Source organism: Macaca nemestrina, chromosome 11 (genome assembly GCF_043159975.1).
Source record: "Macaca nemestrina isolate mMacNem1 chromosome 11, mMacNem.hap1, whole genome shotgun sequence".
NCBI classification, from domain to species: domain Eukaryota; kingdom Metazoa; phylum Chordata; class Mammalia; order Primates; family Cercopithecidae; genus Macaca; species Macaca nemestrina.
This window is the reverse complement of record NC_092135.1, coordinates 55,959,574-55,973,546: the sequence shown is the minus strand read 5'-3', so window position 1 is coordinate 55,973,546 and position 13,973 is coordinate 55,959,574. Positions and strand designations below refer to the sequence as shown.

The window sequence follows — 13,973 nt, the reverse complement described above, 5'->3', positions numbered from 1 at the left end:
CTTCTTCCTCAGGAGCACCAACTATTCTTAAGTTTGGTCATTTAACATAATCCCAGACTTCTTGGAGGCTTTGTTCATATTTTCTTATTCTTTTTTCTTTGTCTTTGTTGGATTGGGTTAATTCGAAGACCTTGTCTTTGAGCTCTGAAGTTCTTTCTTCTACTTGTTCAGTTCTATTGCTGAGACTTGCCAGAGCATTTTGCATTTCTGTGTGTCCATTGTTTCCTGAAGTTTTGATTGTTTTTTATTTATACTATATATTTCCTTGAATATTTCTTCCTTCACTTCTTGGATCACTTTTTGGATTTCCTTACATTGGGCTTTATCTTTCTCTGGTGCCTTTCTGATTAGCTTAATAACTAACCTCATGAATTATTCTTCAGGTAAATCAGGGATTTCTTCTTGGTTTGGGCCCATTGCTGGTGAGCTAGTATGATTTTTTGGCAAGTGGTAAAGAGTCTTATTTTGTCATATTACCAGAGTTGGTTTTCTGGTTCTTTCTCATTTGAGTAGACTCTGTCAGAGGGAAGGCCTAGGGCTAAAGGCTGTTGTTCAGATTATTTTGTCCCATGGGGTGTTGCCTTGATGTAGTACTCTCCCCTTTTTCCTATTGATGTGGCTTCCTGAGCACCAAGCTGTAGTGATTGTTATCTCTCTTTTGGATCTAGCCACCTAGTGAGTCTACCACTACCTGGCTGGTACTGGGGGTTGTCTGCTGAGTCCTGTGATGTGAACTGCCTAGGTCTCTCAGCCACGGATACCAGCACCTTGTTATGTATAAAGTTTTGGTGCTGCAAAAGAAATAGCACTCGAATATAAAATTTTCTTTTCAATTCTCAGCAAGGCAAGGTACTTCTATAGAAGGGTGTGCCCTTACAGATGAAGGAATGGTGAGCACACACTTGGACAAGGGAGGGGAAAGGGTTCGTATCCCTGATGCAGGTGGCCCATGCTGCTGTGTCATTCTCCTACTGGCTAGGGTTAGACTGCACAGGCTAAACTAAATTCCGATTGGCTAATTTAAAGAGAGTAAGGGGGGGTGGGTGAGTGTTTTGGCAGGAAAAATGGTTATGACAGAGCGGGTAATCAGAATGAGTCAGGGTGGAGCAGGTGATTGAAATGAGTCAGGGTGGAGCAGGTAATGGAAAAAGTTTGCTTTATGAGGAAGTTAAGTTTAAAAGTAGACGGTAAAGAATTGAACATACTGACATATTGATTCTTTGAAAGGAAATTTAGAACTCATATGTAACAACCTGTTCCAGTGGAGTTGGCAGAGGGGTGAAATGGACTCTGTGAGGGTTCTTAGCTTCAGTGGTTAAATGCACTATTTTTGTGCTGTTTGGCCTCTGGCCGTGAGGTAGTGCTTTCCAGAGAGCATCAGCTATGATAGTATGGGGAGGAACAGGTGGTGGGCAGGGCCTCAGAACTCCAAGAGTATACGCTTTTGTCTTCAGCTACCTGGGCTGAGAACTTGCCCCAGACTACCTGCCTCCCAGCTGCAAAAGCAAATATGGCTTTCCTTCTTCCCCCACCTGTGGAGTCAGCACGTCAGATTGACGCCCTCCCCCAAGGGAGGAGCGACTGGCCAGGAGGCTTCTCCATCAGTTCAAATTGTTACAAAATTCAGCTGGAGATTTCCTTCTCCCTGTGGCCTTTTCCCAGCACCTTTGGCTATCCTTCCAAAGCGCCCCTGTGAGGCCAGGCAAAAACAGCTTGCCAGGGGACCCAGCGAGCTCCCAGGGCTTTTCCCACTGCTTCCTCTATCCCTGTATTTCACTCGGCTTTCTAAATTGACTCAGCTCCAGGTAAGGTCAAAATCTTCTCCCATAACCTAGGCCTTCGAGGGAGGTGTGTTTTGGGGCAGACAGTCTCCCTTTCCCACTTCCAGTATGGGCACTCAGAGTATTTGGGTTGTCCCCCAGACCCTGCAGGAGCAATCTGCTTTCTTCAGGGGGTCTGTGGGTCCTCTCAAGTTTCCTGATTTATTCCCGCAGCCGTTGTGGAGCAAAAATTCACGATGCAAGCCTCCACACACAGTTCTGTCCGAGATGGAGCTGCAATCTAGTCCTGCCTCCCGTCCGCCATGATCCTCACATGTCTTTTCACATTTCTTATTCTTGTGTTTTAATTACTTCTGGTATAGCTTTGAGATTTTAAAGCTATTCTATGGCAGTTGCTTTCTAAGGCCCAATTCTAGTCACATTCTTGGGTCTAATCCTCCTGTTGACTGTGCCTCATACAAATATTGTTACTTGCTTATTCTGTGACTTTCTATCATGAGCTTTTCTTCAACAAGGCTGGCTATTTTGTGAGAATCTTGTGTCACCTGGGTGTGTCTGCTTCCCCAGGTGGTTTTGCATTTATTATGCCAGAAGTACCAGGGGCATCTCTGTTCCATGACCCAATTTTCTGTATATCTTTTAAAATGGGAGTTCCTGAAACATAAATTCAAATTTTAAGCCAGACTCAGGCATGGAGTTTGACTTTCTTAGGGAATTGTATGTTTTTTCCCATTGCCTTGTTAAACAGAGACAAACTAGATTCACTAGAATCTCCTGTGTAGGTGGGAAGATTTCTTCAGCTGGGTCTTAGTTCCAATATCCACCTCACCTGAATGAGGCTTCATGTCTACATGAGCTTTAAACCTTAGCCTTCATGTTTGGTATCAGCTGTAAGCTCAGGTCACAAACCTGGCTTTAAGTTTTCTCTTTTTTTCTAGCATGTTTTGATTCTCTTCCCAAAATATTTCATGCAGGCTTTGTAGATGTTCTCGATGCTTTGGGGTATAATAGCTCTCCCTCTTGCAAAACCCCCAGTAAACTTCTTCTCATAATATCCTTCCACAACTGTCCTCCTTGCTTACTAGTCTCCCTTCCCTCTCAATATTTCCTTTCATTTTTTCTTATTATTTCCCTCCACTTCATGATAATTCATTTCTTTCTCTAACAACATATTTTGATCCCACAGGGTCCCATGTATGCTATGACAACCTGAAAAGATAAATTACCTTATTAGTTGTTCTTCTGTTAATGAGACACCAGAGTATTTATACCCAGGGTAATGCCTATTGGATTGATGCAGGAAAATTCCATTTTAAACTCACAGACTTTGATCCTGTAGAAATATTCCCTGGTGTGTCTACCTTCTTCTCTTCTCTCTAGTATTTTAGATTTAATCATTCTCTCTGATAGCTATTGATGTATCAGTCATATCTTCTCACTGCATTCCTGAGTCTGATAAATTGTTTTAAAAAATAACTTCAGTCAGCTATGCTATCTGGAGCAAGAATGCCTGAACTGCCTGATTCAAAGATTTAGGACTTCTTGGCAGATACAGTCTTATATTGGAGATAAGAACATCAGGCTACACAGTCTCCCTGCTGGTAGCAATTACGACACTCAACTCCTTTGCTGTGACTCATCACTCACCACAGAACCTTCTTAAAGCCATTTAACTAGTCCTGTAGATCAGAGAAGCCCACATAGAAATAGCAACCTGCAGGCATGAGTATCAGCAATGAGTAAACTAATAAAATTAGTAAATTAGAATTTGGTATAAAAAAACACAAAATAGACCTCACTGAGCCTTTACTTTTTTATAATAGTGAAACTTACGTAACATTTATCATTTTAACCCTTTTGCATGTACAATTCAGTAGCATTAAGTACATTCACGTTACTGTGCAACTATCACCATTATCCATCTTCAGAACTTTTTCATCATCCCAAACTGAAACTCTGTGCTCATAAAACCATGAATCCCACTTCCTCTTTTTCTCAGCCCCGGTAACCAGTTTCCTACTTTCTTTCTCTGTGAATTTGTCTAAGTACCTCATACAAGTAAAATCGCACAGTATTTATCTGTATGTGTGTAGTATTTCATTTAGCATAATATCCTGAGGTTTATCCATGTTACAGCATGTATCAGAATTTCACTGAGACTTTTTAATGAATCAAATTTTATACATTTTTTTGGAAAAGCTAATTTTTTATTAGCCGCAAAACCATAAAAGGTTTTATCTGCATAGATGCTGAGATCTTCACTGACATCTCTCACTCATCAGTCATTTCAGTGCCACTGTCCTCCACAGCCTCTGCTCAGGCTCTGTCATATTTGAACTCTCCTTAGCCTTTTAACATAAGAAGATTTTGGAAGCACATGATCTTTCACATGAAAAGGCAATTTTTATTCTGAAATATGTAAGCGGCTTGACTTTTTAGGTAAAAATCTGAAGCCACTGACCTTCACAAGTAAGGAAACTGACTAATCTGACAAGCAAATAGTGTCTTTGGAGGCCTCATCTTATCTTTAATCTATCTCCCCCAATCACCCACCACCACCTTGGAAATTGTGAAATGTAGCCGGTCAAGTAGTGGTCATCTACATCCAGGTGTTCTTGTTAGTGATCTTTATCTGAAAAAGAACCAGTGCTTTTACACTTTTTAACAACTTCCCATTGCCTGGCCAATACGGTCCAATCTTCTTAAGCTGACTTTTAGGACCCTCCCTAATAGACTCCCAAAATACATTTCCAGATTCAGCCAACCAGGAATCTTCACCATTCTAGTCATAAGTCCTGTATTTTCCTCATTTTTCTTAATGCCTTTCCTTTTAGTAGCAACACCTCCCCTAGAACCTCTATCAAAATACCCTTAAGTAAAGCTCATTTCGAATATCCACCTTAGCCAAAAACCCTTTCAAACCCTCTCAGCTCTGTAGTATCATTTTCTTGGTTTAACCTCTCAAAACACTTGTATTTCTACCTCTTTTTTGGAGTCTATCAGATTATCCTTCGAGTCCTAGTCATTCACACATTTGTCTTAGTGCCTTGAACTTATTAGGTTGCAAATTGCTTAACAGAGCTGGCTGCATCTTGTTCTCTCATAACACCTAGCCTTGTGACTTACCCAAAGTAGATTCTTTATAAATATATTTGTTCTGTCATTTGCTTGTTTACTTGGAGTGAGTTCATAGCATTGCAGCCTTAAACCAACAGTGGGACTGGCTCTTTAAGAGGTGAGTCCTCTGAGGTCCTAGGGGAAGGAAGAAGATAGCGCTGAAGGTAGGACCATGAAGTGTAGAACACAGATCTGAGTAGAGGACTCATGGTCACTGCTGATCATTTACCTAGAGGAAGTGGAACCTGGGTGACATTTTATTTCATCTCCTCATTGGTTTTTGTTGGTTGGAATGCTGGTAGGAAATGTACAAACTTGATCTCAAATGAAAAAAGTTGATTTGGATATGAAAAGCATCTAGATTTTTAAAGATCCATCTTCCTGTTTTAACAAGGAATGGGCAAAATCCAATGACCCAGATAATGTCTGTAACCCTGGAACATCCACAGTGCTTCACAGCGTTAACAATTAAGCTACAATAGATGGTACAGCTTCTCCAAGAAATATTAGAAATTTAGAAAAATAGACACAACCTTAAATTACTATTTTTTGGTAGGGCAATTCCAGGCCAGTCCTGTGCAAAATATACTGGTCTAGGTTGTTTGCCTAATGAATTTCTAAACTACTTTATACTAATAAAAATAATATTTAAATCAAGCTTAATGCTTCGAGGGGAAAAAGTGGTTTAACAGCTTTTGTTCTCAAGTGAAAAATGCTATGCTCAGTTTTTTAGAAAAACGAATGTTAAATTGATTCTAGATTGAATGACTTCTGTTTGGGAAGAGTGAGAAAACAAATCAGAAATTGAGAAAATCATTGAGAAGTGAATAATGAAGCAGATTGCAAATGGTAAGTTTTTCCAGTTATTCATTTTAGGAGACAGTGGTTTGCAGAGTCACTGGCTATAGTTTTAGGATCATTAAAAGATGGAGAAAGTCCTGGAGGATTGGGAAAGAAAAAACATGTATAATTCATGTATTTTTAAAAGGAACAAAGGGAGATCTTAACAATTAAAGATTAATTTACATAGCTCCAACCCTGAGGTGAAGACTGTTGATCAAATCCTCAAAAAAAAAAAATCTATTTATGGTATAGACATCTAGAGGCACACAGGATCCTGGAGAGGAACAGTGCGGCTTTATGAAACTCAGTATGTATCAGACAATTTTAATTTCCTTCCATGACGGGATGACAGGACTTGTAGCTTGGAGGCAAACAATAGAGGCCATTAATCTATCTTTTACGCAAGTTTTCAATTCTATCATACATGTGATGCCCAGCAGCCAGCCAGGAAAATAAGTTGAGCACCATGTTTCTCAAGCTGCAGGCCCTGGAGAGTTCGTGAGAATCTCCAAATAAAAGAATGCATTCTTGTACAGAAGATTATATTTTTAAAAGTATTTTACCAGTTAAAAAAAGAATTAGCTTCTGTTTTGCAATTTTAAAAAAATGTATAATTGAAAGATCTTCATATAGAATGACTTCAGTTCCTTAAGTCAGTGATTTTCAAAATGGTTTAGGTCCCCAGATGTATTTTGGAGGTTGTATTACTGAGTCTCAGCAGGAACCAGATGGCATAATTAAACAGGGAATTGAGAGAACTTACTGAAGGGACTGTTTACAAGGGGTGGGCAGGATTTAGGGAGCAACAAGGGATGATGCAGCTGGAAACAACTGTTACCAGCCCTGAACTGAGAGGGCTGAAGCGGGGCAATTACCAGAACCCAGGGAGGACAGCAGTGTGGCAAGAGCCACCCACATGAGTTGTGGCCTTTGGTAGAGGACACAGGTGTCCTGCCACAACCTGGCCTGAGGAAGGTGCACAAACCCATGAAATTATATGCAGATTTGGGAGCATATGTATGAATGTGTGTTTTCTGGAAGATCGGGTTCATAGATTTTATCAAGGGTCTCCAAAATGAATCCCAAATGTTCAGACCTGTGTTTGTAAAAGGAATAAATAAAATTCAAACTGTTATATTCCTGAAGTTGATAGTTTACATCCCTTATGAAGCCTCTACAGGATGCAAACCACTAGATAACATTCTATAGCTGATAAAAATAAGTCAAAAACGTTATTTTGTGTGCTTTGGATTACAGATTGAGTTTTTCTAAGCAATGATTAAACTTAACTGTTTCCTGTGCTGATGTTTGGAAATGAAAATGGAATACAAAAGCAAATTATATTGACTAATATATACATGTCGATCTGAAGACTTGTTCAGGTGATAACATTTGGATAAAATTACCCTGAGAGATAGTCAGCTATTTTTTATTTATTTTTGTGATTTTGTTCATTTTTGTTTCATCTTTTGCTGGGGTTTAGTTTTTTGTATGTTTTTGTATATAATTTTATACACATCAACAAATATGTGTGTGTACCTGTGTATATGTATGAATGTATTTATATACACATGTGGCCGGGTGCGGTGGCTTATGCCTGTAATCCCAGCACTTTGGGAGGCCAAGGTGGGTGAATCACTAGGTCAGGATATCGAGACCATCCTGGCTAACATGATGAAACCCCATCTCTACCAAAAATACAAAAAATTAGCCAGGTGTGGTGGCGGGCACCTGTAGTCCCAGCTACTCAGGAGGCTGAGGCAGGAGAATGGCATGAACCTGGGAGGTGGAGCTTGCAGTGAGCCGAGATTGCGCCACTGCACTCCAGCTTGGGTGACAGAGTGAGCCTCCATCTCAACAAAACAAAACAAAACAAAAACATATATACATGCATAGTAAGACTGAATGAGGTATATATTATTTTATTAATATATAATGTATAGTATACAATTATGTCATAATTATATGTAATTTTTAATATATCACCTGTTATATAAATTGTAAACGTGTGTGTGTGTGTGTGTGTGTGTGTGTGTGTGTAAAATTCTTTCAGTGTTACTATGTGCCAGGCACTGTGCAAGTTGCTGGGATATAAAATGAATAAGATACTGTTGCTAGCATCGAGGAGTGAGTCAAGTAAAAGAACTTGATCTTTATATAACTATGTATAAAGATCTTTAGGAGACAAGGCGTAAAGAGTTTTAGAAGTTTAGCTGGAAGAGCACGGGCCAGAGTCACAGACTGTCCACTCTTCTAAATTGGTAAATCTCAACTTAGGCTGCAAAATAAAAAATAGAGCTTCCTAGTCCCACTCCCAGAGATTCTTGTTGAATTGGTCTGAGGTGGACCTCTGAACAGTGTTTTCAAAAGGCTTCCCTGGTGATCCTAGTATGCACCCGTGTTGAGAACCTCAGGGCGGTGTCCTGGAGTGAACACACTGACGCCCAACTTGGGCTCATCCCCCAACTCCACACCCAGGCAGTCTGAGATCCACACTCATCTCTGCACACTGTGGCCTCTTAGAATCAGGATTAGTTGTTCTTCTCCTGATCATTACTTTGCATTTTTATTTTAGAGATGCTGTAAATTTGTTCTCTTTATGAGGCAACTGCTAGCTGGCCCCAAGCCAATTCAGGGTCCAAGTTCTGCTGAGGCACAGACTGTCTGGAATGCACAGGAGCACAAGCTTCAGACTTGTACCAGTTGATGCCCCTTCCCTTTGCTTTTCCTTTTCTTGCCCACTTAGTTCTAACTTATACTATCTTGATATATTACTCAACCTTATAAGCTGTCTCAGATTCTACTGGGGAAGAAGGAGGACTATATGTTTATAATGAATGAATGAAAAAAGGAAAAAAAAATACAAAAAATGCACACAAACATACATAGAAATGACCAGAAGAGGGTTTTTGCAGGCCAATCTGCTTCTTGAAGGGTGTTCAAAGAGGGTAAGAGTGAATGAGTAGAGAAGCGTGTTGCAGGTGAAGTAAAAAGCTGGTGCCCAGACCGAGAATATGCATAGGTAAGCAGTCAGAAGATACCTGTAGAGGACAAAACATGCTAAGAGTACAAAGGAAATGAAGACAGCTCAGGAACATGAAAAAAGGATAAATGTTCTCAACACAGCATCTGCATGAGAACGAATTCCTGTCTTCCCAGTGCAAATCTAGTTCTAAAGGAAGGAGGGAAGAAGTGATGACTTGAGGGAAAATTGAACTTGGAGACCTCCCCAAAGGAGGTGAATTTGGGGCTTGGTTTTGACAGAGGGGAAAGCCATGTGCATATGAGGGAACAAGAGGTTCTAGACACTGCCACAGATGTACGCTGATGGTACAGAGGACTTTCCTCCCCACCGTGTGAGATGTAAGGGGAGGAACAGCCAGTGAGAGCTGTACTGACCAGGACTGAATAAGGAAAGTATGAGTCTTGCAAAGACTGTGAAATTATAGTGAGAGTTTACAAGGGAAATGCTATGCAAAAGATTCATTCTTCACTTGACAAGTATTTATTGAGTGCCTGGTGTGTCTTGTATTGTTTTAGATGCTTGGAGCGATAGACACAAATAAAATATGTACAGTCTTTGTTCTCCAGAACCTTATAGTCTAGACAGTAGGCATTAGTTAAATAATGACTCCTATCATGACATAGTTGCAAGCTGTGTACTTTGAAGAAACAGTCGAGGAGGCTGTGGAGGGGGCCTACGGGTGACCATGGGAGGAATCTGGTTTGAGGATTAGAAAGACTTTCTAAAGGAAGGGATCTCTGAGTTGAGATTTAAACCATGAGCATGAGTTAAGTGAGGGCCCTTCAGGGAGAGTAGACAGCAAAAGGCTCTGAAATGGGAAGGGACATTGGCACTGAGAGTTCCCATTATCCCATATAACACCATTGTATAAATCGGGAAAAGGCCCCTCTCAGTCGATGTGGCTCAGGGTGTTCTGAGATTCACCCTGTCCAGGTCACACAGCTAGCTGGACAGGGTGGATTTCAGTCCCACTTGTCCCCACAGCCAAGCACTCCCATTAGATGGATCTGTAGGCAGTCCTTCCCAAGGGACTGTGCCTTTGTGAATTTGTGCCCTGGGTAAGACTAAAGAACCAAGGATGATGTGCCTGGAGGGCAGACACAAGGGGAAGAAGTGGGCAAGGTGAGCTGGGCTACCAAGCTGGGTCCAGCCGGGAATGCCTAAGCTGTGCAGAGGGCTTTGATCTTCATTCTAGGACCAATGTGAAGGCCTTGAAGCAGGAAAATAACCCAATCAAACTTCAAGAATGGAGGCAGGCTGATCAGGAGCAAGGCTTCCTCAGTGATCTGGAGGAGAGATCATGGTGACCTGGACTAGGATGGGTGCCAAAAAGATGGAAGGAAATGAACAGACTGGGGAAATATTTAGGAGGATCAATTAATACGACTTAGTGATCGACTGGCTGTGAGAATTAAGGAGAAAGAATCATCACAGGGATTTCCCGGGTTTCTGGCTTGTGCAAGTGATATGGTTTACTGAGCTAGGAAATACCAATGAGGAAGACACAGACACAAATGCACGCATGCGCACACCTGTGCACACACACACCTCGCAGGAGTTGAGAAGATTAACTGTAATTATTTCATTCTTTTCCCTCTCATAGCCTCTCCTCCTTCCTGTAAAAAAAAAGGATTGTCCAGGAGCAGACAGATAAAAGTTCAAACTGAAGGCTCTCTGAGGTGACTTCCACTACATGGTGTAAAAAAATATGAAACAAAGTAAAAATCCCATCAGAAAACGATGGCGATACTATTCTAGCTTGCCTTTAGCTCTGATCTTTGAATTTGATGGTCAATTATTGGGATACCCTAAAAACAGCACTTAAAGTGTCTCTAGTGCCAAAAAGAAGTTCACAAACCAATGTACCTCTTGGTGGGTTGTTTATTAGTGACGATAAACACCTCTTGTTTATTGTTGTTGCTTAAAAGAGAAAGCCGTTGCCCACACAGGAGCAGGCCAGTTCAGACTCAACCAGCCAGGACCTCTCTCCTGCTCCAAGCCTCCATTTGCTCACATGTGACAATGGCTCCAGGACCCAAATAATCTGTACTGTGTTGGAATTAAACTTTATTTGAGCCGCAACCATATAAATATATGTACACCACATTACATACTATACAAGTGTGCCAGTCATCCTCCACCATCCCCCATCCAGTCATTCCAACTCCCAAGTATGTCAAATTGAGAAGAACCCAAGACGCAATCAGTTCACAGAGAGCATGTGCAGCCAGGAGGAGCACCATGCCTCCCAGAGGATCAAACGGGTAGGGCAATAGGCCGGTCTGGACAAGTCACACAAAAGGATTCCTTTAACATCTTGAACTCAAGTCTTAATTCAATTGCTATGAATTTCTCAGCCTATTTGGTTAACATTGAAATGGAATAAAAAATACAGCCTCCTCAAAACACATTTTTTACAAGAAAAAAGTGGCTAGAAGGCAATTTAGTCACTTGTGATTCTGAAGAAAAAGGAAGGCCTTTCTTTGCATTACTGAGAGTTTTCAGTTGAAAGGAAAATGTAATCCAGAGTTGTTATATTCCAAGACAAAACACAAACAGGCATATGTAAATCTTGAATCCTATTCTGTGGTGCACTGAAATTGTGTAGGGGTAAAAAAGAAGTATGGCCATATTTTCCTAATGATAACTTTTCCATATAGACCTACATTTCATTGACACTTTTTTCTGTAAATATTTTTAATGTGGATAATCAGTTTCTGTCACTTGTCCAATACCTAGAAGTGCCTGACAATGTTCTAACATGAATTTCTGGATTGGTTTCAGAAACAGAGTGATTGGTAACTGTATCTGCAAATGGCTGGTCTATTTTGATGTGAGCTTAATTAATGCTGCATATGAAACTCCAAATGTCATAATCCAGGAGTTTTAAAATTTTAATTATTAGACAGATTTAGTTAACTTATTATAAAATGAAATTTGAATTTAATTTAGTGTGAGTATTAAATTCTTTTACAATAAATTCCTTTTTAAGAGAGAAGGATTTCATAAAGTCTTTCCATTATGATTTTAGCATGTGGATGAGAACTATATAAAAATGCCACAAATAAAATATGACTTTCATGTTACAACTTGAGCTACCAACTTGCAGGGGAGGGTTGGGCTGCCCCGTTAGGACGTCTAGTCACAAAGTCCAAGCCGCCGTCTGATGAAGTTGGAGATTAGGAGCTGAGGCCATTGCTGGTACTCCACAAGGACATCATGAGGCAAGTTGATCTGATCACAGTCAAGTCTGTTGAGAAGTGTCACACAGACCACAGCAGCTAGAAGAACAATTAGCACAACTGCTGGAATCAATGGGTTCATCTTCTCTATAGAAGCATTAGTCAAACACGCCAGCATCCATAGCACATGTACTTTGTGTATTCCTTTTTTGTAATGTAGACACAACTTACTGAAACTTCTGGTCTTCAATATAACTCATATTTTTGTGGAATCCCACCAAACACTTTATTTAAATAAGTTAACTGAAATTGTTGCAAACATTCCTCCTTCCTCTTTTCCTCCACAGTTGACTCCACAATTAAGGCTCAGGAAAGCATCATATTCAAGATAAAGCAGAAAGCTTTGCAATCTGAGACATGCCATCTCCAGTTTTCTATCCTATTTCCATTTCTTAAGAGGAGGGTCTTCTTACTGGAGGATATAACTAGAGAACTAGCCATTATTCCCAAGGTGACATTTTACTCCTTGGTGCAATGGTTGAGTTTGCCTGCTGCATTGCAGCCCTAGCTGAAGAGAAAAGTAAATACAGAAGAGATATAGAATGCTGACCTCAGGAAATACCAATAAAGGTGAATACTGGTCCTCATGAAATTTGAGAGGAAAAAAACATGATATGAAATGCTTAAATGTAAGAAGCAGCACCATGAAAGAGCAAATATATTAGCATTTGATTTCTAAAGAATGAGAATGAAATCTTATGATAAGAAACTGGAGAAAAAAGAACAAAAGTCTTTTTTAAAAATTGAAACTCTCATTTTTGAAAAGTTGTCACAAGGGCAATGTCTTTGGTTTCATCAGCGAGAAAAATTGAGTTCCATATGAATTCTTTATTGTCAGTTTCACATCAAATCTTTGATTTCAAGGAATGTGGTTACTCACATAGAAATCAGTGTTAGCCACTTTGAATTGCTAACAGTGTGATAATCTCCATCTGAATCTGCATCATTTTAAAAAGGATTTCGGTGCATATGTGATTTGATTAGATGTGTCTATATTAACAAACTTGGAAGGCATGGAGAGAGTTGGGCATGAGGATAATGTTTATTTCTTTGACCTCTCTGCTACTTCAGACTTCTTTATAAGATCTAGATTTGGGAAGAAGTAGTATACTGTAATTATAATAGTACATGCTATCTTTATTTTTAAATGACAAATAGTAACTGTATATAATTATGAGGTACAATGTGATGATTCGATATATGTGTACATTGTGAAATGGTTAAATTAACCTAATTCACATATCTATCATCTCTTATACTTGCATTTTTGTGGTGAAAACAATTAAAATCTACTCTCTTAGAGATTTTTCAATATACATTATTACGAACTCTCATCACTATGCTATGCAATAGAGCTCTCAAGCTTAATCCTCCTTGTAACTGAAATTTTGCACCCTTTGACCAGTTTCTCCCCATTCCCCATCCCCCTATACTCTGGTAACCACCATTCTACTCTCTATTTCTATGAATTTGATTTTTCTAGATTCCACATCTAAGTAAAATCATATAGTATTTGTCTATCTGTGCCCGGCTTATTTCACTTAACAAAATGACCTCCAAATTCATCCATGTTGTTGCAAATGAGGGAGTTTCCTTCTTTTTAAAGGCGAAATAGTATTCCATCATGTATATATACCACATTTAAAAAATCTATTCATCTGTTGACGGACACTTGGTTGATTCCGTATCTTGGCTATTGCGAATAATGCTGCAACAAACATGGGAGAGCAGGTGTCTCTTTACAGCACACTGATACCAGTTCCTTCAGCTATGTACTCAGAGGTGGGATTGCTAGCTCATATGGGAATTCTTAGTTTTTTGAAGAACCATCATACTGTTTTTCATAATTGATGTACTAATTTACATTCCCATCAACAGTATTCAAGGGTTCTCTTTTCTCCACATCCTGCCAACACTTTTAATCTTTCGTCTTTTTTGATTATGGCCATTCTAGCAGGTGTGAAG

At 39.8% G+C, this 13,973-nt stretch overlaps 1 protein-coding gene across 2 annotated transcripts in view; it reads right to left on the bottom strand.

Moving 5' to 3' along the window:
* Window positions 1-11,904: 11,904 nt before the first annotated feature.
* LOC105493207 (uridine phosphorylase 2) overlaps window positions 11,905-13,973 on the bottom strand; it is a 30,540-nt gene continuing 28,471 nt past the window's right edge. For both annotated transcript variants that reach the window (XM_011760725.3, XM_011760726.3), the window contains one exon: window positions 11,905-12,047. In XM_011760725.3, the coding sequence (XP_011759027.2) occupies window positions 11,905-12,047 (143 nt within the window). The remainder of the gene's footprint in view (window positions 12,048-13,973) is intronic.